Source organism: Terrapene carolina, unplaced genomic scaffold (genome assembly GCF_002925995.2).
Source record: "Terrapene carolina triunguis isolate 2854851 unplaced genomic scaffold, T_m_triunguis-2.0 Scaffold68, whole genome shotgun sequence".
In the NCBI taxonomy this organism is placed as follows: Eukaryota; Metazoa; Chordata; order Testudines; family Emydidae; genus Terrapene; species Terrapene triunguis.
In genome coordinates this window covers 51,358,342-51,385,642 of record NW_020664419.1, presented here as the reverse complement: position 1 = coordinate 51,385,642, position 27,301 = coordinate 51,358,342, and the positions used below count along the sequence as shown (strand labels likewise).

The window sequence follows — 27,301 nt, the reverse complement described above, 5'->3', positions numbered from 1 at the left end:
TCATGATAGAATATGTATTCTCTGACTTCTTTTCAGCAAGTTTATTTCGGATCGGGAGAGCCGAAGAAGTCTCACAAACAGTCACTTGGAAAAAAAGAAATGTGAAGAATATGTAAGTCTCTCTCGATATACTGTTGATTGTGAACTATACAACCCTTAGATCTGCTCTTCAGAGGTGCTGAGCACCTACAAATCCAGCTGAGCCGGGGGAGCTGCATGTTCTCAGCACCTCTAAAAATCAGCTCCTATGATTAATGGAAGGCGTTTTTAAAAATACTGCAATATATATTGCCCACACTATTTCTATTCTATAAGTGCATTTATCCCTTCCATTAGGCAGTAATTGGAATGTCCATATGAAAAGGTTCACTAGGATTTATTCTCTTTCAAATCTTGCTTTGTATTTTTCTGCTGTATCATTGCTGTAGCAGTAATTACTTTTATTTCCTATAACGTGAAACTTGGAATTCACAGTATATGTGCATTGTATAATGAACTCTAAACTATTTATATGTCCATTTTTCCTATGTCCAGATTCCAGGAACAACCTCATTGCAAATATCTGTCTTTAATCTCAGCAACGCCATTATGGGTAGTGGAATTTTAGGTCTTGCCTTTGCATTAGCCAACACAGGAATCATCCTTTTTGTGTAAGTATCCACGCAGTGAATAGCAGGATGGGGCACGCTTTCATTTTGATTTTAAAATGTTTGCATTTAGAGAGAATGTGGTTGTTTATAGACCATTCAAAATGCAGTGGGCAGTTTTACTAAACGAAGTAGGCTGCATACATAAGTAGCTTGGATTTCAGAGGTGCTGGCTTCAGTAGCAGCAGCTAATGCCCAGACCACTGATTTAGGTAACTAAACATGGACTTAAATATCCAAGTTTGATCATTTTGGTCATGGGTTTCAGATATGAATGTATCACAGTGATTAGTAAAAAAGACATGAGGTGTAATTTTGGACCTGTTGAATTCAATACAAGTTTAGCCATTGGCTTCAATGAGGCCAGGATTTCACTTGGAGTCTCCAAGCTGCATAAGTATTAGAAAGAGCATTTTTGGACAAGAAATGGTACGAGAAATGTTAGTTTATAAACAAGAGAATAGATTACCCAATTTATATTTTAATCACTAATTTGTTATCCTACTTCTCCCAGAGCCCTAAAAAACAAAATTTAAAGAATCACACACCTTTGGGTGAATCTTTGGGTGTTCTATGTCCAGGTCCAGAATCTCACTCATTTTCTCTACCCATTCCCTGGGTAAGATGCCCAGAAGGGTAGTTTTCTATTAAGAGACAAATAGCAGGCTACATTTAGGTATTTTTAATATGTAAGCAGCTAAATGTCAGTGATTAAGAACCTGTTCTGTTCTCCAAGAATCAATGAGCGTTTTGCCAGTGCCTTCACTGGGAGCAAATCACAAATCCAAACACTTATTATTTTAGTGATTACATAGTGTGAAACTACTTCTGAAAAGCAAAGCAAATTAAAATCCTTCAGCATAAGCACTCTGTGTAATATAATAATGGTAACTTACAAAGAATAGGTTAGACTATGCAGTTTGCACAACTTGTTGGAGGCAGTGTAGAGCCGCTCCACCCAAGGGGAAGCACTAAGACAAATTGTATCTCTCCCAAAACTGCCTGGCGTGTATAGGGATTTACACATGGCATTGTCTATAAGTAGGGCCCTACCAAATTCACGGTCCATTTTGGTCAATTTCACGGTCATAGGATTTTTAAAATAGTAAATTTCATGTTTTCAGCTATTTAAATCTGAAATTTCACAGTGTTGTTATTGTAGGGGTCCTGACCCAAAAAGGAGTTGTGGGCGGAGGGTGTTGCAAGGTTATTGTACGGGGTTTGCAGTACTGCTACCCTTACTTCTGCGCTGCTGCTGACCGCAGCACTGACTTCAGACCTGGGCAGCCGGAGAGCAGTGGCTGCTGGCCAGGAGCCCACCTCAGAAGGCAGCGCTGCTACCAGCAGCAGCACAGAAGTAGGGATGGCATGGTATGGTATTGCCACCCTTACTTCTGCACTGCTGCCTGCAGAGCTGGATGTTCAGGCAACAGCCGCTGCTCTCCGGCCACCTAGCTCTGAAGTCAGCGCAGAGGAAAGGGCCCCCCTCCTTAAAATAACCTTGCAACCCCCCACCTCCCCGCAGCTCCCTTTTTGGGTCAGGACCTCCAATTTGAGAAACGCAGGTCTCCTCCATGAAATCTGTATAATATAGGGTAAAAGCACAGAAAAAAACAGATTTCATGGGAGGAGACCAGATTTCACGGTCCGTGACGCATTTTTCATGGCCATGAATTTGGTAGGGCCCTATCTATAAGGTTCCACTGGCTGGTGTGACGAGAAGCATGACCATGGTTTCTCCTGGTCCCTACCTCCTTTAAGGTGATTTATTTACTGCAGTGTGGAGGGAGGAAGTAGTCCCTGCTCTTAGAGACCATTATTGTGCCTATTCTTCAGGTGGATCACACAAGGCATAACCCCCAGTGGCAAGGCAGATCACAATCTGGCCCCAGACACCTGGCTGCTTCAGTATTTGCCCTAAAACCAGGGTAAGGAACACTTGGGCAGACAAAGCTAAAGTGTTCCAGTTGTTCAAATGCAGTCCTAAGGCTTGGATGTTTAATTTTTATACAGTCTATGCTGACGGGAGAGAGCTCTCCCATTCGCATAATTACTCCCGCTCTCCGAGTGGCCGTAGCTATGTTGGTGGGAGAGCTTCTTCCGTTGATATAGCGCTGTCCACACTGGCTCTTAGGTCAGTGTAACTTACATCACTCCAGGGGGATGGCTTTTCCACACCCCTGAGTGACTTAAGTTATGCTGAAGTAACTGCTAGTGTGTACAAGCCCTAATACTTTTTTGTGCACAGCTGGGGGGAAAAATGATGGGTAGGAGGCACATGAGATTTATATCCTCGATTTTCCTTTCTGAGATCTAGCACATGGTACCAAGAGACAGATCTGAAACATAAAATATGAAAAGATACAAATCAGTTCAGGATGTTTTGAACTGCTTTGCTACTGCAGCACTGACAAACATTTAATTAAAAATAAACTCACTAGCTTATATGTCAAACTAAAAATGGAAGTGGACAGAGCTATTGCTACATCAGTGATTTCTAATTAAAATTATAGAAGTGCTTCCAATTTTTATATTCAATTTGCAAATATCTGTCTTATGTGTGTGCAGTATAAGATTGCCCTGTAATCTGAAACCCATTGAAAAGAGAAAATCATTCTGACTTTCACTCTGGGAATTGACTTGCTTTGGAGAGTTCAGGGTCCTGTCTACCCTACAACTGTAACCAAATCAGGAATCAGCCCCTGGTCCAGTTACACTTCAAAAGTTACAGTGTAGATGGGAACTGTCTGTGTCACAGTAACAGTCCAAAGCATTAGTCTAATTACATTCTGATTCCACTCAAACTTTAGTTCTTTGTAAACTCTCACAGCCTTGTCTGCTCCTCTCTTCAACACCCATACTGCTATTGAACTCATTAGCACTAACAAGAAGCTAACACCACATTCTGTAAAGCATTCTGTTTCCAGGGGCAGTTGAGAGGTGTGTATCTCCTGAATGCTTACATTAACGAGATAAAAGCAGAGTAGATCACATATATGATACTGAACCCTAGATATGCTTAAAATGATCTTTGATAGTAGTTGGACTTGTCGTGAATCAAATACTGGGTAGATCTGTGGAGTTACCCATGTTGTACAAAGTATTTAGCTAAGGTGAATGCTGGGTAAATTTTTTGTCCTATAAAGAACAGAATTATTCTCTACTTAATTAACTATGCAGATTTAATAACAGATATTTATTTTAATAGCCATGCTTTTGTTAGCTTCGTAATGGTTTTCAGTCATGTTAGCAATGTCATAGACAAAGCTATTAAGACCAAAGATGTAGTAGTTAGTGACAAGTTAGAGAGTGAGAGGCAAGTCAGCAGGGAATGAGCCATCAAACCAGTCTTTGAGATACTAAATCCTAATGGGACCTCTGGAGCTCTGTGGCAAATAAAGAGCCCTGTTTAAAATGTTCCTATGTCCTGCAATGCAGAGAGTTGAATCCAATTGATCAAGAATACTTTGTTTTCCCCTCACAACTTGATCAGATTAATCTTTCCAACAAATATATAGTGCTATCTTGATCACATGTTGCTTTACAAATGATTAAAGACAGAGACCAAGTATTATTATTTTTGCATTTTGAACAGAGGGCCTTGCTGTATTCATTACTTGTAAATTACACAGATCTGAAATGTTCTAAGCCTTCTTTGATCTGGGTAGACTTTGGTTACCGAAGAGAACCATGCACTGCGATCTAAAAGTAAAAAGCAAAGATGGAAAAGGAAACCTGTATGTTAAAAAGCTAATTAAGCAAACGAGGGCCTGCTTTTTTGCCAGCATGACTCTACTGACTCCAGTGGAATCAAATTTAACCCCCGCACAACTGAGATCTGAATCAGGATCATATAGTCTTTGCATACTGAATTCAAAATTAACAAAGCAACAAAAACACTATTGTTATGTATTATTTGTGTAACTTAACGCAATAGGTAAGTATGATGCTTTGCAGGTGTAAAATAAGATGAGAGCCCATAGGTGCTTACAGTCTAATATGGCTAATAACTATGAGCTGTGCCATAGAAACACTCTTTCATATCAGCAATAGGGGAGAAATTCTCACAGCTGCAGAATGTTTGGAAGGCTGCACATGAGCCAGGTCACAGAGGGACCTTAGGAGGAGGATTCTGCAGACTTCAGCACTGGTTGAGCCGAGCTCTGCTGTGTCCTGATCCCCAGGGGAATGTAAGGGGGTTTGTGTGGCGGAGCTGGGAGTGGCAGATGTGTGGCCTGTTAATCCACCAACTTCACAGATCCACTGGTCACAAAGCCCAGGCCTCTGCAGTGCAGTGGGTCACAGTAGTTGCTACAGCTGATGAGTGAAGGAAGCAGCTGTGGACAGACGCATAGCTTCCCAGTGTGGGAGGTAGGATTCTGTTCCCCCTAGCCCTGTGTCGGTCCTCTGCATATAGCTATACACTTGGCTTGGACTGGGGATGAGAATTTTGCCCAGATTTATTATGTGGTCGCCAGCACTTTTTTAAACTGTACAAAATGTGAAGCATGAGAACAATTTTGATACTACAGAGTTGCCAAAGCTTCACTGCTTATGTTTTGAGTTTGCAAAGCGCTAGGGGCACTAACATTTTCATTCCAGTCTATGGGATGGTACAGGCACTAGTCTGCCTAAACCACAGCCCTCACACAAACAGGCTTTTCATATGGCTTTAATGAAAAAGGACAAGTTTCTCATAGCAACTTGTGAGACTCCTGAGGGGAGGTAAGGAAACAGATCAGATCATCACCTGGCTGGCTTGCAGCTGTTATTTTTACCTCCGTGAAGACGCCCTTTGCTTGGTGTCAGCAAATTAGGAGTTCAGTGTTAAGGGCTCAGTTACGGCTTGCTTCAACAGCCAAGCAATAATGGCTGGAGACATTATGCCCACACAGTGCAAAAACATGCATGCTCAGCAGCAGCACTTACTCCACCTTATGAAAAGGTTCAGTGGGGGCTCTCGCAGCACTGCCCTCCAGGCATTACAATGTACAGTGCAGCCAGGGTGGGCAAGTTCCTTTGGGAAGTGCAGTGCCATTGTCAGCTGTTTGATGCCCCCTTAAGATCAAGTAATGCTGTCTGCATCATTGTGGCATGTTCTGTACAGTTACACTGAGAAGAATGGGGCTTCTTGTGCCCTTTTCCACTCTACCCCACACCTCAGGCCATGCAATCATGGCAAGAGCAGCCATAATTTGGCCCCAAATACATCTAGTCTAAGAAAGAAAACATTGTTCTCGAACTGTCATTCCTGCATGTTCCTTTCAGTGAAAAGACTTGTTTTTGTCATTTTAAACTGCCCATCTATTGTAGCAGCTTGTTTTCTGTTTAATTTTAGATTTGTTTACATGGTGTCCTAAGACATATTGTCATGATAAAAATGATAGAAGTGCCAACAGATTGTTTTAATACTCCTTACACATATCATGAAAATGTGTTGTCAATCAGCCCATGTAACTGTACACAGAGAAAAGGAACACACAGTGTTTGAATTGTGCCCTGGTCTACAGGAGATGGATCATTGAGCAAAGGGAGTGTTGTGCACTTGGCCCATGGTACTGCCTTGTTACAGGCGTGCTGCTCAGCCCCTGGCAAATATTGACTAAGCATTCATTCCCATTTTAATTCCCGAATTTTTCTGCAAACCGGTGATTACAGTGGAGGGGTCAAATGATGGATGCCCCATTGCAGGAAGCACCAACCGTAATGCAGGATGCAGCAAACCCTTCTGCCTCTGCTTCTCTCAGTGCAGGACAGGGACTGGAGTTGCCAGTGCCATGCAGTACCTCAGAGGAGGTGTGTCTCTGCTTCTCCCCTGCTCAAAATCTGTAGCTCAGAGACCACCACTCTGGGGATCATACAGCGTGAGCTAGTGCCAACAGGGATGCTAGTGTCAAGGCAAAGAACCACATCTCCTTCGGCTCCAGAGCAGCTGGAATGGTGCACAGATTGGGGGAGATCACACTGCATCCTGTACAATAGGCTAGCAGGGCTACTTGGGGCAGTGCTGCCCCCACTTTCCCAGTGGCACTGTCAGAGTCAGGCACAACAATATCAGGAGATACCATTAATATCCTCTGGAACACGGCTTGGGAAAGAACATTAGGCTGTGACCCTCATGTGGACATTAGGATGTGTCCTTATATAAACGCTTAGATAAAATTCTGTGCCTCAGATTTTAGAAAGATCATTAGACTAAGTAGTTGGGAGCATAGGGCTCACAGCTGCTCTGACTAGATCTTCTTGCTTAGATGGCAGGAGATTTTTATTTTGGTTTAGATTAAAAGTGGGAGGGGTTACTAATTAATAGGCTATAAACTTTGAGCACCATAAGTTGATCACAGCAGGCCTTCAATATAAGACTTAATGGGCCAGAGCCTCATTTATACTAGGCCCCCTTTTTACACTATAGCAATGTAAAGAAGCCATAAAGCATGTGTCAGTTATATTTATACTTACTTTAGGGCCCCTTTGCACTGCCAGAAAACTATGAAGGTGGCTTAGTGTAAATGAGAATCTGTCCCAGTATGTACAAAATTGCAACACCAAGGAATTCTTTTATTATAATACATTTTATTTTTCACTCTCTTGTAGGTTTCTATTGTCTTCAGTGACATTGCTGTCTATTTATTCAATAAATCTCCTGTTGATATGTTCAAAGGAAACAGGTAATTTGAGACCATAATGTATCAATTTAGTAGGAGGGAAAAGGACAAGAGGTGATAAAAATGTTCAGAATAAAGCAAGATGCCTGGGTTTTTTTTCTCATCAGTTTGAAAAAGAAAAGAGAAACTGGGCCAGAAACCATCAGAGTTACTCTAGATTTATACTGGTATAACTGAGACCAGAATCTGGCCCATTGCTATAAAGAAAAGATATAGTAAAACCAATTCACAGTGAATTCTGATACAGTGAAACTCCATTTAGTGAAGTAGAAGGAATGATTCAAACTGTTTTATTACATTACAATCTGAAGATTGCAATTCCAGTTATAATGAAACTCTGTATCGTGAAGCTTATCTGGGATAAGATGACATCACTAAAATAGAGTTGATGTTGTTCCCAATAGTACCCATGGTATAATAATAGGTACTTTCCATATAGGGAAGAAGCCACACTCTGCCCTGAGGATCTCACAATATATAAGTCTAAATACATATATAAATGCCATTGTAATGTTAAACTCTTTAGGCTAAGAATAGGCTCCATAGGCTAAGAATAATGTCCTGAGGTTATAACCTTTAGTCCAAACTTTCAAAATTACCCATGCATGAGAATGCTTCCACATTTGAACACCTAATTTGTGTACACAATTATCACGACTGTGTATACAATGGCAGCAATTGCATATTCAAATTAGGCATGCAGATGCACACACATTTGTGTCCTTGAAACGCTAAAAATTTGGGTCCTGGGCTTCAGGCTGCTAAGGATGACATTGCATTAAAACTCAAACTGAATTTTGCTTCTTGTTCATGTGAGTTTTAAAGAGAAAATGTCAACCAGGAGAAAATGTGAGGAACCCAAACTGTGAGACACCTCTTTTGGATAATCTGTGCAGTGTAACACCTGAAATATTTATCTTCCATTCTCATTGCATACCCTCTTGTGTTCTTAATGCTGTAGCTTTTCTGTCAGCCCAAACCACAACTGGGAAAAAAAATTGCTAAATTCAACTGGAACATCTTGTAATTAATAGAGGGTCTAGCTACTAGTTGAATTTGACAGACTTTAAACAAAGAATATTTAATTATAGTTCTCATACTTTCCTTCTTTCACAGGAACTCTAGGAGAATGAGAACTCATAAAATTAATATATTATAAGGAAATAAAAATAATAATTTAAATGAACAGTCTGGCTTCTTTGCATTAATCTATGTCAGTTAAACTATAAAATTACAGCATTGCTGTGTTGTGTCTCTCTAGCTTGTCTGCCAGAGCCTTGGCTTGCAGAACCCTGCTGTGTTGAATATTATCTTCCATTAAATCTTATATTATTCCTACTGAGGGAGCAAACTTAAGATGTCAGGATGCCAGGTTTGTAAATATCATGAGGACTGTAGGTGGACACTTATATTAAGAGATATAATAATCTCATTGTGAGTTCCAACTTTCAAAAAGTGATTGGTAGCCACTCCTGACATTTAAAAACATGAGGAAGATATTTCCAAATAAGCTTGCTCGACTCCTGTGAATTACAATAGAGACCCATATTTGTGTGAAAAGGGAAGAAATAGCAGCATGGATGGGGAAATTAGCTGAATGAAGAGGAATCTTAAATGTTTTGACTTGACAGTTGCTTGTCAACCCTGATTTCTGATTTCTCCTCCAATTGGTTTACGCAGGCTGCATGGTGTATGAAAAGCTTGGCGAGCAGGTCTTTGGCACTCCAGGAAAAATGATTGTTTTTGGATCCACTTCTCTCCAGAATACTGGAGGTAAAGGGAGTATAAAAGACAAGAGCAAACAAAGGAATGCACATACATTTATGCCTGTCGGCCACTCAGATTTCTCATTCTCCCAGTGATGTTTTGGGGGGCCCCGTGTTCTGTTGTGCAGTTCAAACTAGTATTCTCTGTGTAGTCTGTTGAAATGACATATCAGGGAAAACCCAACTTGGATCAGTAATTTAGAATCAGTTAAACTTCTTTGCCTTAGATCAGCTTGTATTTACTTAGGGTTGGCAGGAGAACAGGTCCAGTATCCTTCTATGTGCTCATTCCACAAGGTATCATGTCCACTTTCTAAAATGGTCTCATTTTTCCCCAGCAATGCTGAGCTATCTCTTCATAGTAAAAAATGAGCTGCCTTCTGCCATAAAGTTTCTTATGGGAAAAGAAGAAGCATTTTCGTAAGTTTAATACTATTTTGCTTACTTGACTTCAGAGTCTAAACTTCATGTAGATAAGCTAGAGCATGGGTTTATAAAAGCACTAATTATTGGCTGTTCCTCATGCTAGTGTCAGATCTTCACAGCAGGGTCCCTAATGGGATTGTAAAGCGTGCGGGGGAGGAAGGGGAGAGAAAAGAAAAATAAATGAACCTTTAGTGATTACTGTCTAGATTTTCTTTCAGAAGAATGATTTCTACAGCATTCTTATCTTATGGTCTGATCCCAATATGCTGAGCAATACCTGGGGCTATTAAACACCTTCAACACCTATTGAAACCAATGGGCATTGAAGGCACTCAGCACCTCCAGGAATTCGGAGCACCTTGTAGGATTCAATCTGTAAAGAACTCCCCAGAGTGCAGAGGAGGCCAAACTTACTGACCCTCCGAGCCACCTATGACAATCTTCAGAAGTTCGAGGGCCGGGGCGCACTTGCTGGGGCTTGGGGCTTCAGCCCCATGGGAGGCACCTGATGGTGCTTGGGGCATCAGCCCTGCTCCTGCTGAAGCCCCAAGCCCTGGCAGGTGCACCCCACGAGGCTGAAGCCCTGAAACGCCCTTCCCCATTGGGGAGAAGCCCCTACCCCACCACCCCACAGCAAGGCAGAAGTCCCGAGCTCTCCCCCCCACACCTCCATCTGGTTGGTGGAGAAAGGGGGAGCTGTGGGGGTCTCAGCGGGCTGCACTTTAACTGTAAAAGAGCCACATGTGGCTCACAAGCCACAGTTTGGCCACCCCTGCCATAGTGCGAAGTGCCCCAATACTAAAACATGACAGGAGTAGAATACCTAGGATAGATTTCTGCCACTTGTTACTGCTTGATGGCATCTATCATTGCCTTAAACAAAACAAAAAGAGGGGTATTTCTTTACATTGGTACATGTCTTGTTTGTTACATCAGGTTATATGATGTCTTGCAACTTAGCTAAAAGGTGGAAACACCATCCTAGAGATGTTTCATACATCTCAGAGTATGGACAGAGAACTTTAAAATATGTTGTAGAGAACAATCCTGCATTTCTCCCCTTTCCCTGCAGACCACGAGGAGAGGATTCTAACCACAGCCTATGGGAAGGGGTCAAGTGACTGGGGTGGACAGTGCATCCCAGCCCTCAGTAGCATGGTCTGTCATTTAGGGCATGTGGCCAGGCCCTCAGCAGGCTAAGTGGGTATACTGCTGTCTGCAGCATATGCTGCACTGCACTATATCTGACCGCTTGATCTGTCTTTTCCTGTGCTGGCAGGATAGCTTCTATCTAATGCCAACTGGTATTGCTCCATCCCTTCACCCATGCCACCACTCCTACCAGTAAGGGCAACATTTTGCCCTCGGACTATGAAAATGTGTTGTGGCTCAGATTCCAAAGAGTGCCACTTTTTAAGCAATTACTGATAAAATATTCCATTTACTATCACATGTAACCGGTGCCCTAGGAAGTTCAGAAATTGTCCCAGTCTTTGCCTGTACTTGAGCTTATAATATATGGAAGCCAAAGAAAATGCTGTAATTCTGGATGGCTGATCCAATGTTAAAAAACAGTGATAGTGCTTTAAGAAGAGATTTCACTGTATCTTTGAAATGTTTTACAGGGCATGGTATGTGGATGGGCGAATTCTTGTTGTAGCCGTGACATTTACTATAATCCTCCCCCTGTGTCTTCTTAAGAACTTAGGTAAGAGTGCAAATATCATTAGAATAAAGTGGGGGTACCCAAATTTTGCTCCCCTCTAGGTCATATTGGCCACTCAGATGTAATGGAGAGGACAGTGCTCAGTCATGAATAAAGTGGCCTTAGCACAGGAATAAGCTATGTATTAGGCATCCTGGAACAAGCCAGGCTAAACTAAAAGCTAGTAACATGACAAATGAGACAGTATAACTAAATTGATTCAAAATAATGTGTTCGTTAGCTCTTCCATTTGCTTGTGGCAACTGATTACAGATTTTATGACCACCTGGGTGTTTATTCCGTTAGGTAAATTAATATTACATAGAGGTAGTAATTTTTTTAATTGCAACAGAATTATCAAAAAATGTTTTTCCATAAAAATTCAAAATTTCAATAACAATTCTCATTGAAAATTTTTGACTAGTTCTGTCTAGGTAATGTGTATATGGATATTACTTATATTCCACAAGGCGCCTCCCACCCGATATGGCCAGATTTTCAAAGGTATTTAGGTGCCTAAAGTTGCTGATAGGCACATATTGGAATTTCCAAAAGCACCTAAGGAGGTTAGGCACCTAACTGCCCTTGAAATAAAAATCGAAATCCCTTGGAAAATCTAATCCCATAGTAACTTTTAACATTTAAGCACTGCGTGATTTGCGGCATATTATGAGAGTATTCTCCTATTATCAAGTTTACGTCCATTGTGAAAGTCATTCTCAAGAGTGCAGTCAAACTGCCATATAGATGATCTGCAAGGAGGCAGGAGAGGAATATTAAATAAGAGTCAAACATATCAGAACAGAATTTTAATATGTTTGAAATGTAGCAACCTTGTGAAATGACAGATTTCCAGAAAAATGAGACACTTTTATATTATCCTGAAGTTCATGGTTCATATTATGTGTATAATGTGTAATAACTTTAACTATGTTATAAAGTAAGAAGCTATAAAAAGAACAAAAACACAAACAAATGTGACCATTACATGAGTTATTGATTAGATTTCTTTTGTATTTCTTTTAGGGTATCTTGGATATACTAGTGGATTTTCCCTTGGTTGCATGGTTTTTTTCCTCATAGTGGTAAGTTCTGCTTGCTGTTTGGTTGGATTAGAGTTGCCCCTATAGTGTCTTTGGTATTTTTTATTTTAATAAGTTTTTACAGTTTACCATGTGGCACTTTATTGCAGGTTATCTACAAGAAAGTTCAACTTTCCTGCCCAGTACTGGAGCCAAGTGCAACATCACCTATCATATCAAATGTTAGCTCAACACATGAAGAGATGTGTCAACCAAAGTATGTTACCTTTAATTCCAAGGTATGTTTCTTTCTATGATATTTATTTTTAATTCAGATAATTTGATATCACACTCCATATTCCTAGTCAATGAGACACATCATTTAGGTCCAGAGTCTCCGTGGCCCTTTCACAGATGCGCTGTGATGGGAAGGGCATAATGAATCTTCTCCCTCAGCTTGTGTAAGGGGCAGGTTCCACTGGACTTTAAGGAGTTGAGGCTCTGCGTCTCTTTGCACCAGGGCAGATCTGGCCAGCTTCAAAGAGGGAATGAACTGCACTATCAATCAATACACAGAGGTTGTAATGCCTGGGAACTCCAGCAGGCATTTGCCTCCTTGAAATAGAATGTGTCCCAGTACTCCTTCTGGGACAGTGACCCTCTGCACAGCTCCTTCCTATGGGCTAAATATCATAGTCAAGCTCTGATCTATCACTGTCAGACTCCTCTGAGCATCCATTCTATGGCACTGAAATAATATTCCTCCTCATGGCATGTAAAGATCAAACATTTGCCCCGCGCACACAAGACTGTGTTTGGCAGCAATAGTAGAATCATAGAATATCAGGGTTGGAAGGGACCTCAGGAGGTCATCTAGTCCAACCCCCTGCTCAAAGCAGGACTCATCCCCAGACAGAATATGAAGAGGATATGAAAGTGTCTTATTCAAGGGAATAAACCTGGTGGTAGCAGCTGCTACACGACTGCTGTCTCTGAACTGTCTCCGAAATATTTGCAAGAAAAATACATAGATTGTGTCCTCACATTGAAAAGTTATTGTTCCTGATGTTTTTGACAGCACTCTGCCTTCCCTGCAGGGACTCTCAATGTTCAGTTGAAGAGTTCAGAAAGTTGGGAGATGAGGTAGTTGAAACACTGATGATTTCTTACTATGTATTTTTCCTAACTGTCTTTTCTTCAATTATGTTCAAACAGACTGTTTATGCTTTGCCTACCCTTGCATTTGCATTTGTGTGCCACCCATCGGTCCTTCCAATTTACAGCGAACTTAAAGAGTAAGATGTTCTTTATTGTTTGTTTGTTTGTTTAAAATGAACTGTTTAGAGTGTAAAATGTTAGTGCAGAGTTGCTCCACATCACCCTCGTAATTCAAAGGAAAAGTAGTTTAATAAAATCAGAAAACAAAGGAGCACTGCTTGAAGCTAGGTAAATCTGGATTTCCTATGGGGTAACATGACATCCCAGGGGTTTTCTTTAGAATGACACAGCGATTTTGGAGAGCCAACCAGTGCAAATTATTATAGTTTGCAAGATAGAGTCTTGTACTTCAGCTAATGCCATTGATTCCAATGTAGCAAAAAGCCTGTGACAGTAAGAAGTTATGCTTTTTATGTACAGGCTTTCACCCCAATGTGTTTTTAAACCACATCAAGTATAGTTAAACAATGTGACTGACACCAATAACTTTTCTTTGTGTAAGAAAGATGAAGAAGATGAGTCTCCCACACCAGCAACTGTACCTCCGTCCCTCGCATAAGGGGAGCAAAGGGGCATGAGCAGGCAGTAGGTGTGGTGACCTGATTTGCACTGGTGCAAGTTACAGTAGGCCCCCTGCTTCTCTAACATCCATCAAGGCTGAGCGGCCAATGATCAGGGAGCTGCAACTGGCTCCTTGCAGCTGCTCCCTCCAGCACAGCTCAGATCCAGTGGAGAATCAGGGCTATATTTTTATACCTTAGATGAAAACATTTTTTGCCATGAAGCAAAATCTGCTCCTAAACGACTGTGCCATTTTCTCTCTTTACTCCATATTAATGTCTTTGCATTAGTGCTTCAAGGCCAAAAGAGTTCAGCGCCTATTTAAGTACCTAAAAAGAAGTTACTGGAATTTCAGCAGTGCTCAGCCTGCTGCAGTTCCCATCCTTGTCAAAGGATCTGCTGTTTGTTGAAATTCTGACCACTTAATAAGGTGTCTAACTGGGAGCTGTTGGGCACTTTCAGCTTCCATTGACTTCAGTGGGATTTTTGGGTGCTCAGCTCTTCTAGAAATCTGGGTGTTTCTATTTTGGTATCAAAATATGGATTAAGAGCCCAATGCTAGGCACCCAGGTTTAAGCATTTCAAAATAAGTGTCAAAAATGAAATGTTTATGTTTACCCAATTTGTTTTAAACTACAGCAGTTCTCCTTACCAGAGGACACAGACCATTTTTTGCAAACATTTAGGATGTTAATATTCTGTTATTTTACTAGTCCTTTAATTTGCACACAGAAGCAGTTCCAAGCTGACCCTTTCTCTGCTACAGAGGCTACTGCAAGGGGCCATAGCCACCCATTGGGGTTTGGGGATGGCAATATTCACAGAATGGTCATTATGTTCTCTTGACTTAAAACCCTAGCAAAACTGGGAGGCTACCAGTGGCTTTTGGGAGACTTAGTCCCCCAATCATTCTCCTCCTTCAGTACAGCTATTGGGGATCACTGATTTAAATGAAGAAAAGACACACTCTGGAGTCTCTCCGATGCTAGTTAGTTTTGTTTGTGCAAAGGTTAATACATTTCTACAACAGTTATTCAAACAAAATGCAGCCATTTATTATGTTTTCTTCTTTTTCCAGTCGCACACAGAAGAGAATGCAAATGGTTTCAAATATCTCATTTTTTGCCATGTTCGTTATGTACTTAATGACTGCCGTTTTTGGCTATTTCACTTTCTATGGTAAGTAAGCAGCTTTTGCTGATCTAACATATCGGTCAGAAAGAATCCAGGTGAAATCAATAACATTTACCCACTGAAAAAGGAGAATCCCACTCACTTACCTTACTAGAATTTAAAAAAAAAAAATTCCCTAACCTTTTCCATAAAGATACAAATCTCTTCTTTACCGGTGCTCTGAGTGGCTACAGACAGTAGCTATATGCAGCATTTGCCAATTTAACTTCAAAAATGAAAGAGAAAGGAGGAAAGGCAGAAGTTTAATGTAAACTAGTTTTATTTTGGGTAACTGGAGCTTAGCAGTGTCATATCAGAACTTTCAACTCTGTGTTACTAGTTTCAGTTCAACTCATCAGTAATGACCTAAAGTGATTAGGTGATATCTGATTGGCTATTCAATTGCCTGTGTGAAATGAGATTGTGATCTCAGGATAGCGCCTAGTGAATAGGTGTCAAAATCATCACCACAGCAATTGGCAGCCTTATTACCATTCTGGGGGATGGAGACTGTGCTCCCTCTGTTAGCCAAAGCTGGTCCCTACCCATTCAGGTTAAATACATTGGTGATGCATGTTTAGGTAAGCTTGGAATACTGCTGCTTGAAATGTTTTCGCAATTCTGAATACTTCAGTGTCCAAGATTTTCAATCTGCCTCCTTTCATCAACATTAATTCACTTTAAAAATACAAAAAACAAGCAAATCTTATTTTTTTTCCTTATTAAAAGGAATATGCAGAATAAATAAAAATCGGAGAACACACAGACCCTTACACTGGCAGGATGATTGAGAGCTAATGTTCTAAAGCAATTTGAATCTTGAAATTTGGTACATTTGTTCATTACAGGCCACTAAGTCAATCAGAGGGAGATCACAGATTTGACCTGTGAGTTTTCCATCAGGGGCACCAAAAGGTCATCAGTCTTTCTTATTAGATTTCAAGTGCCTGTCTAGCTACAGCCTTCATGTTTGTTACAGTCATTCATTATGGCAGTGGTTCTCAACCAAGGGTACGCGTACCCCTGGGGGTCTTCCAGGGGGTATGTCAACTCATCTAGATATTCGCCTATTTCAGTGTTTCTTTACTTGGGGGTTGCAACCCCCAAGGGGTTTGCGGGAGAGGTTCAAGGGGGTCACAATTGCAGAGCTGGCATTAGGGGATGGCAAGCAGGGCAATTGCCTGGAGCCCCACGCCACAGGGGGCCCCATGAAGCTAAGTTATATGTTTCGGCCCCGGGCAGCGGGACTCGGGATTCAGGTACACTGAAATATACGTACAATATTTATATTCTAATCAATTTATTTTATAATTATATGGTAAAATGAGAAAGTAAGAAATTTGTCAGTACTAGTGTGTTGTGACACTCTTGTATTTTTATATCTGATTTTGTAAACAAGTAGTTTTTAAGTGAGGTGAAACTTGGGGTACACAAGACAAATCAGACTCCTGGAAGTAGCCTGGAAAGGTTGGGAACCAATGCATAATGGGATATTGTTGGGCGGGGGGAAGCAAATTTGAAAGTTGACATTTCTGTCATAGGTCACCAAAAGTTCATCTGTCTTAACAATTTACAAAAAAGTTACTTTCTACCATGAGGCTGTCATGGTGGGTATGAAGCCTCCAATTTGAAGAAATTAAGATAATTTGAATTCACCATTTCTGTTTAATGGATTTTGCCAAGAAAACTGATAAAGGCTGCAGGTGCCAACACCGATGGCCATTCTCATTCAACAGTTGGACGGTTGCTAGCCAGTAAGTTTTCACAGAAAACTACAAACAAAATATTAAAATTAATGATCCAGTTGTATGGTCCTGAAGAAATAGCCACAATGGGCCAGATCTTCAGCTGGTATAAATTAGTATATCATATTGACTTCAACAGAGCCAGGCAGATTTATACCAGCTGAGGATCTGATTCCCAAGAAGTTTGAGGAGGCTAAGAAACTCCCCAAGATTCAATTTCTGGAATTTCTTTGAAATTCCCACCTCATGTAGGAGGAGTTTGGAGTCATGTGATGGGGTTTACAAACCCCACTCTCAGCAACATATGGTTAATGAGCCTAGCACACTTGCAGCCCCTCTTCCGGTACCTCCAGAACCTCTTACTGAGATCTGGCTGCACTTTTCCTCACATTTCCTGGTTGTGGCACACCTCATCTGTGGCCCCAGAAAGTCGTGAGGCCTCCTTAATCTCCTCCTGGTGCTGGCCCAAAATTTCCATCCATTATACTAGGAGGAAGAAGCTGGACAGAACCGTGCTCTGTAACTGGGGGGGTCTATTTCTAATCCCTCGTATGATCAGACCTCCAGGCAGAGTTCCTCTGAGCAGCGTCCACTGACTCTCTAGACACTTTTGAGGAGTAGTCGGTGCTATCTGGGGTTCTCTGCTCAGTGTCGTGCTCCAGATCCCTGATTTCCAACCTTTGACCTCACTCCTGCTCCTGTTTCTTTTTTTTTTTTTTTTCTCATTTGTTGTCCCCAGAAATCAATTGTGGCCTGGACTTAGTGCTTACTCTGCTTACTTGAGGGGGGTGGGCCTTTTAGTTATGGGCAGGGCTAGACCTGCCGGCCCCAGTATTACAAATTGTACAGGGTTAATGAGCTACTGTGGACTCAGCTGGCTGTGCCTTGCTACACCTGTAGGAGATATCAGAATTGGAGGGAGGAGCTTAAAAGAGAAAAACCCAGCTGAGTTGGGGGGCAGACATATCAGGAGAGCAAATCTCCAGTCTTTGGCTACTGGACCAAGTTCTGGCTAAAGGCTAGAACTCCTTAGCTGATTACTGCCTCCTCAAAGGAAGGGAGGACTTGTTGTGGATCCACTTATGATGGGACTAATCTTTGATGCTAGCCTGTGAGCCTATTTGGGGCCCGCTGCTTTACAGAAGATGAAGAGGGAAGAGGACTCTGACCCCACAAGTGGGATGTTTCATTTGCAGTTACTTCATTTGGGTTTATTGACAAACCCTGGAAGGGTTGGACTATCTGGGGCTCAACTGAAGGATCTGAGCCTCTTAAGACCAGACTAATGCGCTGAAACTCACAGACACCACAGAACAGACACCACAGCACCCACGGGGAAAAATTAGTGGGTGCTCTGCACCCACCAGCAGGCAGCCAGCCGTGTCCCAGCTCCTCCGCCTACCTCCCAGCACTTGCCGCCACAAAACAGCTGTTTGGCGGTGTAGCAAGCTCCAGGAGGGAGGGGGGAGGAGCGGGAACATGGCGCGCTCACAGGAGGAGGTGGGGAAGAGGTAGGGCCGGGGCTGGGATTTGGGGAAGGAGTTGGAATAGGGGCAGGGAGGAGGCAGAGTTGGGGCAGGGACTTTGGGGAAGGGGTTGGAATGGGTGCGGGGCAGGGGTGGAATCGGGGCGGGGCAGAGGGCAGAAGGGGGTCGAGCACCCACCATTGGGAGCAGAAATCGGTGCCTATGGTGCTGGGACCAAGTCCTGGGGGCGACCTGGAGCAGGAAGCCTGGAGACAAGTCCACAGAGGAGGCAAAGTGCACACAGGAGGCAAATCTAACCCTGCAGATTACTTTAATCTGTGAGGAAAGGAAACCCAATTCTTTCCTATTTTACCATGTGCCTGAATATTAATAGTGTGTGGATAATGCTGCATCTGCGAGAGCCCCCCACCCCGATGTTCGCCTGCACCCTATCAGTTGCAGAATTGGGGCGTGGAAGGGCAGCATTACTTTTCTCCTTTCCCATGGATCATCGTTTGAGACTGACAGGAACATGCCTTTTTTAAATGCACTTTTTTTTCTGTAGCCCTTTCCCTCATCCTTTCATAGACCAGAATAGCATTTTTATTTTGGCCTTCTCTTTTTTTAAACCAACGCCACTTGTTTATTTGCTCAGGGTGTCGCAGTTATTGCCATATGTACATTACAGGAGTACAGTTACAAAAAATTAGGTATTGATAAAGGTCACTTGCTTGGGCTGTATGATATTTTGCTGTCATGCTGAGTGGGAGACCAGCGGTACAGAGGCAGCAACTTGGGCTTGTAATGGCAGAATGCGCCTCATGTGGTATAAGCCAGGTACGAGAAGGGGCTATGCCAGCACCCTTTTAAAATTGCACCCGCAAACTGAAGGGAAGTTTGGGATGATTTCAGGCTTTTTCTGTATATTGATAAGTGATTCTTGTCAGAGAGGGTTTATCCTTTAGGGTCAAATCTTTCTGACGAGTAATATTTTTGCCTTCAGGAATAGACCAGATTGCACCAAATGGCAGGTATTTTAAAACTATATATCCCCAATGAGCCCCCTGCAAGCCCTCCTGCCTCCCCCCATCAGATTACACAGGCTGACCACTGTTCTGTGCTATCAGTTTTCTCAGGACACCTTTCAGAAACAAAGCCTGAACACTTCCAGAAAAGGGCAGATTAATATACTTTTTTTTGTGCTCAGTGCATTTGCTTCCTTTGTTACAGTTATGAGAGTTTTTTTAAAGGTGCGGAAACAAACAAATGAATTCTATGTTCTTCCTGTCTGCCAGCATGTGTACACCTGGTCCACAGCATTTCTCACTGGTTAAGGGAGATGCTTTTGTGGGAGGCCTTGTTAAAATATTGTCAGTACACCAGCACATGGTGCTCCCAGTGACCCATATCAGCAGCATTTAGAATGGATCACTTCCTCCAGGAGGTGGTCATTGAGGTGCAGGGGCTGTGAGTGTTGCTGAGGGAGGAGGGTAGGTTCAAGGGGGAAAATGGAGGTGTGGGGGTAGCCACCAGAAGTAGCTGGATAGCAGTTTGTGTGGTCAGAGAAACCTCATGGGGAAAGGGCTGACCTAAAAAGGGGTTTGTTCTTCAAGAGAAGATGTTCTGTTTTCTCCTAGCACTTTATTTGCTATTTGGACTTATTTAGTGCAACCTAATAATTTAGTATAAATTCAGCAGGGACCGTGCATGTGGTTATTTTTATATAAGTTTAAGCTGCCAAAAAATCCCCAGTAGCTATGCTATGCCTCCCTGTAGTCTTCCTGCAATGGACTTTAGCTTAGAGTTAACCTTGTGCTTTCTTGACTAGGGATGCTTTCCTGAAACAGGGCCCCAAAGAGATAATCTTGAAACATGGAATCACTAGAGTATGGTTTAAAACATATTTTAACTCAAGAATGTTTCATTCCCTGCCCTTTTGTTTGCTGATACATCACTTATTGTTCAAGAAGGCCATTGTTAAGTGACGGTTTCTGTAAATTAATTGGTTATTTGCTGGAACACTTACGTTATTGTCTTCCCTGCAGACAATGTGCACTCAGATCTGCTTCACAACTACCAGAGTAGAGATGACATCCTCATCCTGACAGTGCGTGTGGCTGTCATTTTTGCAGTCATACTCACAGTGCCAGTGCTGTTTTTCACTGTAAGTATAAGGCTCCTTGCAATTTAGAAACAGCTAAGATCTGTAGTAGGTGCACTCTCCCAAAGCAAGGCTGGTTTGTGTGTGTGGTCTGGTTTCTGAATCAATGACAGACTACAGAGAGTACTTGATCCTGCAGTCAGTCTTTCCACATATTAAACTCCCATTGGCTTCATTGGGAGTTCTGGATAGGAGAATAAGAAACTATCATACAATTAAAAAAAATTAATCTCTCTTGGAACTGGAAGGTGTTAAGTCGATTTAAAATGAAAATACATAAGGGCTTTATCCTACCCTATTGATCTCAATAGGGGCAGAATCAAGGATGAAATTCATCCAAGAACAGAGGAACCACAGAAATCCCTTTCAGTAACCCTGTTGTAGTAGGGCTCTTCATGAGAGGGTGGGATGGACTGACCATGAGGGCAGCCTCCACTTCCCCTGTGTGTTGCAGGGATCAAGGAGCTCTGTACAACATTTGAAGAGTCTAACACAGAAAGCGGCATTATGGGCAGGCTGGGGAAGGAGTCACTGAATCCTCAATTATGCAGATCCAGTGGATTCAATACCTCCCCACCCACATGGGTGACATTATTCCAACCTACTGTGTAGGCTGGAATGGCAGCTACAGAGTGGCTATGTTGCAGAGTTGGATGTAGGTGAATTCCATTCCTTCCCATTGCTGTTTAATTCCACACACAAAGCCGATTACGTGAGCTTTCACCCTAGCAGAACAGCAGTTAATTTTGAACTAAAAAGTACATGTTAACATACTCCCCCACCTCTGTCAAGAAATATAATCTGGGGGAAAATACACTCGTACAGACACATAGAAATCCAGTTCTCAGATTTTGAATTAAATGTAAGGCTTATTCCAAAAGCAGTACATTTGAGACCTCCAGAATCACTGGGGCATCTATGAAAATCTCATTGTCATGCACAGAATCAATAAAAATTAGTATATGGGCTTGAAAGTTGTATGCTCCTCCTAACAGAGAACTCTTCATTTTCCTACAGGTGCGTTCTTCTTTATTTGAGCTGGCTAAAAAAACAAAATATGACTTATGCCATCATATTGTGGTTACTATTGTCCTCCTGATTTTCATCAACCTGTTAGTAATTTTTATCCCCTCAATGAAGGATATTTTTGGAGTTGTAGGTACAGTATTCTGGTTTTATATTAATAATAAATAGCTGTTGTTGGCAGATGTGAAATTCCACAATAACTAACATATTTATTTGAATGTTACAGGAGTAACTTCTGCCAATATGTTGATTTTCATTATTCCTTCATCGCTGTATTTAAAAATCACACATCGGGATACGGAAAAATTTACTCAGAGGATTTGGGTATGTTTTTCTGTAGATCAATTTAGTGCTTTGCCTGTTACTCATTAAAATGTATTCGGTTGAGAACAGATCTAATCTGTTGTCTGAACATATGTGAACCTATTGCTGTTACCCTTGTCCTCCCTCCCTCTGTCACACTCCTGTGCAGTGTTTTGTCTTAAATTAGATTGTAAGACCTTTGGGGCAGGGACCCTTACCTTCTTATGTGTTTGTACAGCACCTAGCACACTGAGGCCTTGATCTGATTGGGGCCTCAAATCTAATTAGGGGCCATCCGGAAGTACCATAGTTTAAACAATAGTAATCCCTAGCAAGGTTCTGAGTCCTTTGAAGTTTGGCAGCAGAGGAACTGCCTCCATAGCCACAACTTATTTTCCACTGCAACACATTACCTGAAAGAGCCTGCAGTGTGTCATGTTTGCAGCACTTCACATTGTTTTAAGGGATCACAGTCAAATTTTGGGCGCCCCCTGCAAAAGGAGCCAACTCTTCACCGTTTGTGAGCATACAGGACTGTGACAACTTGATCTCAGCAGGGTCTTACAAGTTTTTACTGGATGTCAAGGGAGATTTGCAGTCCAGAAGATGTCACAATCCTTCCCATACTGAGATTAGAATAAAAAACTTCCTTGGTAAAGGTCAAAGATCCTGCTAATTTCCCAGCTGTGAATAGAGTCATGTAAGATTCTGAATAGTCGCTGTGATTTGCTGAGTGCACTCAGTGCACCACCAGAACCAGCCCTTCTGTTATCATGTCTTTGTTTTTTATTCATATTACAGTAGTGATTTGGATTAATTTTATTTGATTACTCCATAATCAAGAACTTCATTTGGGCCAGGCTCGTGATTCCATAGTTATTTCTCTGCACTGGCATGCAAGAATCTTAGGTTAATTCATTAGCTCCACCAGACGACAATGGCTGAAATGCTGTGCAAGTAAACCCTCATGGGATGGCCCAGTGCATGTGCTTTACTTCATTCTGCAATGAGCCCTTTGGCTAGTTGAAGAGCAGAGCCAAGGGGTACCAAAGGAGAACCCATTCAGCCCTTTTCAGATAGAGTCACTGAAATGAGCACTTAAGGCAAAGTTTGTTAACTGAAGATAGAGGAAATTTTCATTCTCAGTGCTTAACAAGGAATTCAGAGCTTTGTTTTCATTTGTAATTTTGAAACCCAGTATCAAATTGTAAGTCTCTCTAAGGAAAAAAGTTACCTTAGTTGAAAGACTCCTTTCCTTTTTTCTTTCAGGCTTCTCTTTTCATGGCATTGGGAATATTGTTTTCCCTAGTGAGCATTCCTTTGGTCATCTATGACTGGGTGCACTCAGGAGACAATGCTGAAGGCAACTGAAGTCAACATCATGCTGAAAAAGATACATCCCTGTTTGCTACTCACCAGAATCACCACCATTCTGTTTTATCTATCCCATCCATTATGAGTTTACTCAAATCAAATCCAAATAATGAAATACTGATATAGATGTATTTGCTTGCAGAAAATGCCCATTTCCCCAACAGCAATATCAGTTTCTCCAATTCCAGTGAGTTATCAAATCAATGTTAAGGTTGTGTTGATTGTCTGCGAGGGTTTATATGGCTTTGCCACTTGGTTCCAATCATAATTAATTTTTACTCTTCTGGCCATGAATTAGATTGTTCTAGTACTAGTCTTAAAACTTCCAAACCATAATATTTAGTCCTTTGGAGCAAGCAATGTATTTGTTTTTGTTTTGTTTTACAAATCCAGATTCTAGAATAGTTTTCACAAATGATGTTCAGCTCTCACCATCTCTTTTTTAACCAAAACTCTACTCTTAAATTGCATACATTTGATCTGGCTTTTCATTACTATTTTGTAAACCACTTCCCCTCATTTAGTAAGTGTAGCATTCTGGAGTGTTTATATGAAGGGCACCATGAAAGCATCAGCTGGTGTTAGATAACAGTATGTCCTACACTTGGTGCTGCTCTTTTAAAAAAAAAAAAAAAAGGTCATTGGAGCGGCCAGCCCAAATGGTTGAGCTGATAGCACATCAAATCACTGTGCAGAGACACATACTCAACCATGAGTGATCTTAGACCAAGAGGAATATAAAACCCTTTTGAAACTGACCAGAAACAGACTTGGTATAGAGCACTGAACATTTGAAACCAACCAGGAGAAGGCAGAGCTGATTTCTGTGTGAAAGGAAAGATTCAGAAATATGCATTTTCTTCCATATAAACCAATATTTACTAAATACATCTACACTTTTCAAGAAAAAATGAAAAATTCCAGTTATATCAAAAACCACCACCTTTAGTCATACTTAATGCCTTTTCCTTTAGGATAGTTTTGCATATACCTAAAGCTGACCTTGTAAAGAAGTTAACTTATTCTTTTAGGGTCAGCCCTCCTCCGATTGAAGTCAGTGTGTGTTTTGACTCCAGTGGGAACAGGATCAGGCCCTTATGCAAAACTGGATTCTTAATTGGAATCAAGCCAGATTTTTATTTTTTTAATATCTCTTTAAATAGAACACTTTTTTATATTTAAAAAGCCTATTTCTGTTTCTTCGGGATCAAACAAAAATAGCGCTATAAATTATTTGCAGAGCCACTCTAACTTTGCATTTATGTTGTGGCATATTGTCAGTTTGGAGAATGGCTCAGGTTAGAGATTCGGGTACTAAGCAGATGATCTTTATCATCACATACCGAATCATTTTTAGTAATAATGTACTGCCAGGGACACATATTTGTTCATGTTGTATTGTTCTTGATGTGTGAATTAGAGAGAGAGTCTGAATTCTGCTGTCAAACATGCGTGCTAGGTTGCTAGTGCAGGGATCGGCAACCTTTGGCACACTGCCTGCCAGGGTAAGCCCCCTGGCAGGCCAGGCCAATTTGTTTACCTGCTGCATCCGCATGTTCGGCCGATCGCAGCTCCCACTGGCTGCGGTTCGCCACTCCAGGCCAATGGGGGGCTGCAGGAAGCGGCAGCCAGCACATCCCTCAGCCCGCGTCGCTTCCCACAGCCCCCATTGGCCTGGAGCGGCAAATCGCAGCCAGTGGGAGCTGCGATTGGCCAAACCCGCGTATGCATCAGGTAAACAAATGGGTGCGGCCTGCCATTGGGCTTACCCTGGTGGGCCGTGTGCCAAAGGTTGCCGATCCCTGTCCTAGTGTAAGCAGAGTCTGAATGAACTCTCCCCTGACATCTAATAGTGAGCTGTGGAAAAAGACTTCAGAAGCTGATCTCATTTGCCTGGACACACCCACCCTGCCTAGGTGTTCAGCATGATGGGATTGCTTGCCCAAATGATCACTTGTGGTTGGTGTTGGATCCCCAGTCTCCTTGTTATTGGGGCAAGAGTAATAAAGGGTTGTTATCCTTGTTGTGTGAACCGAGGGCAGCAGAACTGTACCTGGCATACCCCAATGGAGGGACTCACCCTCAACTGAATGGCACTTGCTAGGCAGGGGACATCGGTTCCAAAGTCTAATGAGTTGAGAGATGGTGGGCCTTGTTTAAGGGTCCTAGACATTGTTTGACCCTTCCTCTCTCCATGGTATAATAAAAGAGTTAATTTAAATTCAATTGAGAGTCTTGTTACATGCTGCAGAGCTGAAATCACTGATACCCAGGTCTAAGTATTAGACCTACTTTGGGACAGTGTCTCTATTGCAAGAGACTGGCCAGTGTGCACCAGCAGTGAGCCTTCCCCACTAACAGTTGACATCACTGAGAGACATCTTGGCAAGTGGCCAGCAAGGTGGCTGGTGGAGATGTGCAGCAAGTGGCCAGCAGGGTGGCTGGCAGAGAGGCGCGGCCAGCAGAGAGGCTGGTGGAGAGGGCCAGAGCAGAGCCCCGCAGAGAGGTGCGGCAAGCAACAAGCGAGTGACTGAGCAGTGGAGCGTGTAAGGTGCCTCCTTACACCACACCCCCGCGCTTCCACAAAGCATGGGAGGTGAACTCTGCAGATGAACCTCTGAACTCTGGGGCTGCACTGGCCAAGGACAGCAACTGTGAGTGGGGTACAGAGAAGGGACGGGCACGTTGAAGGGACTTGGGTTGCTGGATTTAAGAATCTGAGGCGAAAAGGACACTGCCCAACTTACTTGGGGGTGGGTCTTTTGCTCATGGTTTGTGTTTATGAACCCTAGTTGCAGTGTTTTCCCAAATTAATGCTGAATTACTTCCCTCCTTTTATTTAAAGTTTCTGCTACACTCAGACTCTGTGCTTGCGAGAGGGGAAGTGTTGCCTCTTAGAGGCGTCCAGGGGGGTTGTGTGTAATTGTCCCAGGGCACTGGGTGGGGGCTCGAGCCGGTTTTGTGTTGTGTTGTTGAAAAGGAACCACTAGATACTGAACCCAGCCCTTGTTGCTGCTGGCTCCACCTGGCAGAAGGGTTACACTAGCAATGGAACTAATGGCTAACAGGAGTCCAGGTGCACATTCAGGGTTGAATGATGCCCTTCATAAGTTCAGGTGTGCCTGTCAATTTGTGATGACTCTCTCATTTTCAGTGGCTGATTCATTTTATACTCACACTATAACTAAGGAAAAAGAGACTAGGATTAGCAATCGTATCTATGGATATTATGTGTCACTACAATTTTTTCTTTTTACAGACCTAATACTTCAAGATATTGAATTTCCTGTGAGCTGCTGAATTGCCTTCACTCCTATTGCCTTGTCCTTACATCGCTTAAAGTCACTGGCAGTTGAGGTCACTTAGCAATTTGCAGCAGGTGCTCAGGACCTGTAAGGTTCTAGCTCTATGGGCTGTCTATGCTACACAGTTAGGTCAAAATAAGGCAGCTTATGTCGACCTAATTATGTCAGTGTACATACTACAGCCTTGTCCCGCCAATGTAAGTGTCCTACTACGCCGACATAATAACTCCACCTCCCCGAGAGGGATAAGGCTTATGTCAGTGTAGTTAGTGCAGTGCAGTGTCTGTGTAGACACTGCGTCTCTTACATCAGCTTTCTTGTCAATTGCACAACAGGAGCCCTGCTGTCCTGGAGACTGGGCAGCTGGATCCTGCTCCCAGCTGGAGTCAGGGTGAGAAGCCCAAGCGGCCCCCGTGCCAGCTTCCAGTGTGGGGAGGGGCAAAAAGCCGAGGCAGCTGGACCCTGCTCCCCAATGGTGAGAAGTCCCGGGCGGCTTCCCCCGGCTCCCTGTGGTGAATGTGGGGGGTGAAAAGCCTCAAACAGCTTTGTTCCATGAGCGAGGACTGGGGAGCAAAGGGGGATAGCCCGCTAGGAGCCTGTGGGGCAGCTGGACTCCAGGCAGGGAGCTGCCAGCGGAGCTCAGGGACCAGGCTCTCAGCTCCCCACACTGCCCCTATTAGGTCAGCGGAAATGCTCCTGGTGAGGACGTGCACCACCAACCCAAAGAGGGTAGTGTGG

The 27,301-nt window shown here is 42.6% G+C and overlaps 1 protein-coding gene across 1 annotated transcript in view; it reads left to right on the top strand.

Annotated features, from left to right (window-relative positions):
• Positions 1-24,708, top strand: part of SLC38A1 (solute carrier family 38 member 1) — a 29,181-nt gene extending 4,473 nt beyond the window's left edge. Inside the window, exons 2-15 of the mRNA XM_026648959.2 lie at positions 37-112; positions 535-650; positions 7,242-7,315; positions 8,993-9,085; positions 9,417-9,498; positions 11,130-11,212; positions 12,236-12,294; positions 12,402-12,530; positions 13,447-13,526; positions 15,089-15,189; positions 20,440-20,558; positions 21,573-21,714; positions 21,808-21,905; positions 23,154-24,708. Of these exons, the coding sequence (XP_026504744.1) occupies positions 37-112; positions 535-650; positions 7,242-7,315; positions 8,993-9,085; positions 9,417-9,498; positions 11,130-11,212; positions 12,236-12,294; positions 12,402-12,530; positions 13,447-13,526; positions 15,089-15,189; positions 20,440-20,558; positions 21,573-21,714; positions 21,808-21,905; positions 23,154-23,255 (1,354 nt within the window). The 3' untranslated portion in view covers positions 23,256-24,708. The remainder of the gene's footprint in view (positions 1-36; positions 113-534; positions 651-7,241; positions 7,316-8,992; positions 9,086-9,416; positions 9,499-11,129; positions 11,213-12,235; positions 12,295-12,401; positions 12,531-13,446; positions 13,527-15,088; positions 15,190-20,439; positions 20,559-21,572; positions 21,715-21,807; positions 21,906-23,153) is intronic.
• Positions 24,709-27,301: the final 2,593 nt, after the last annotated feature.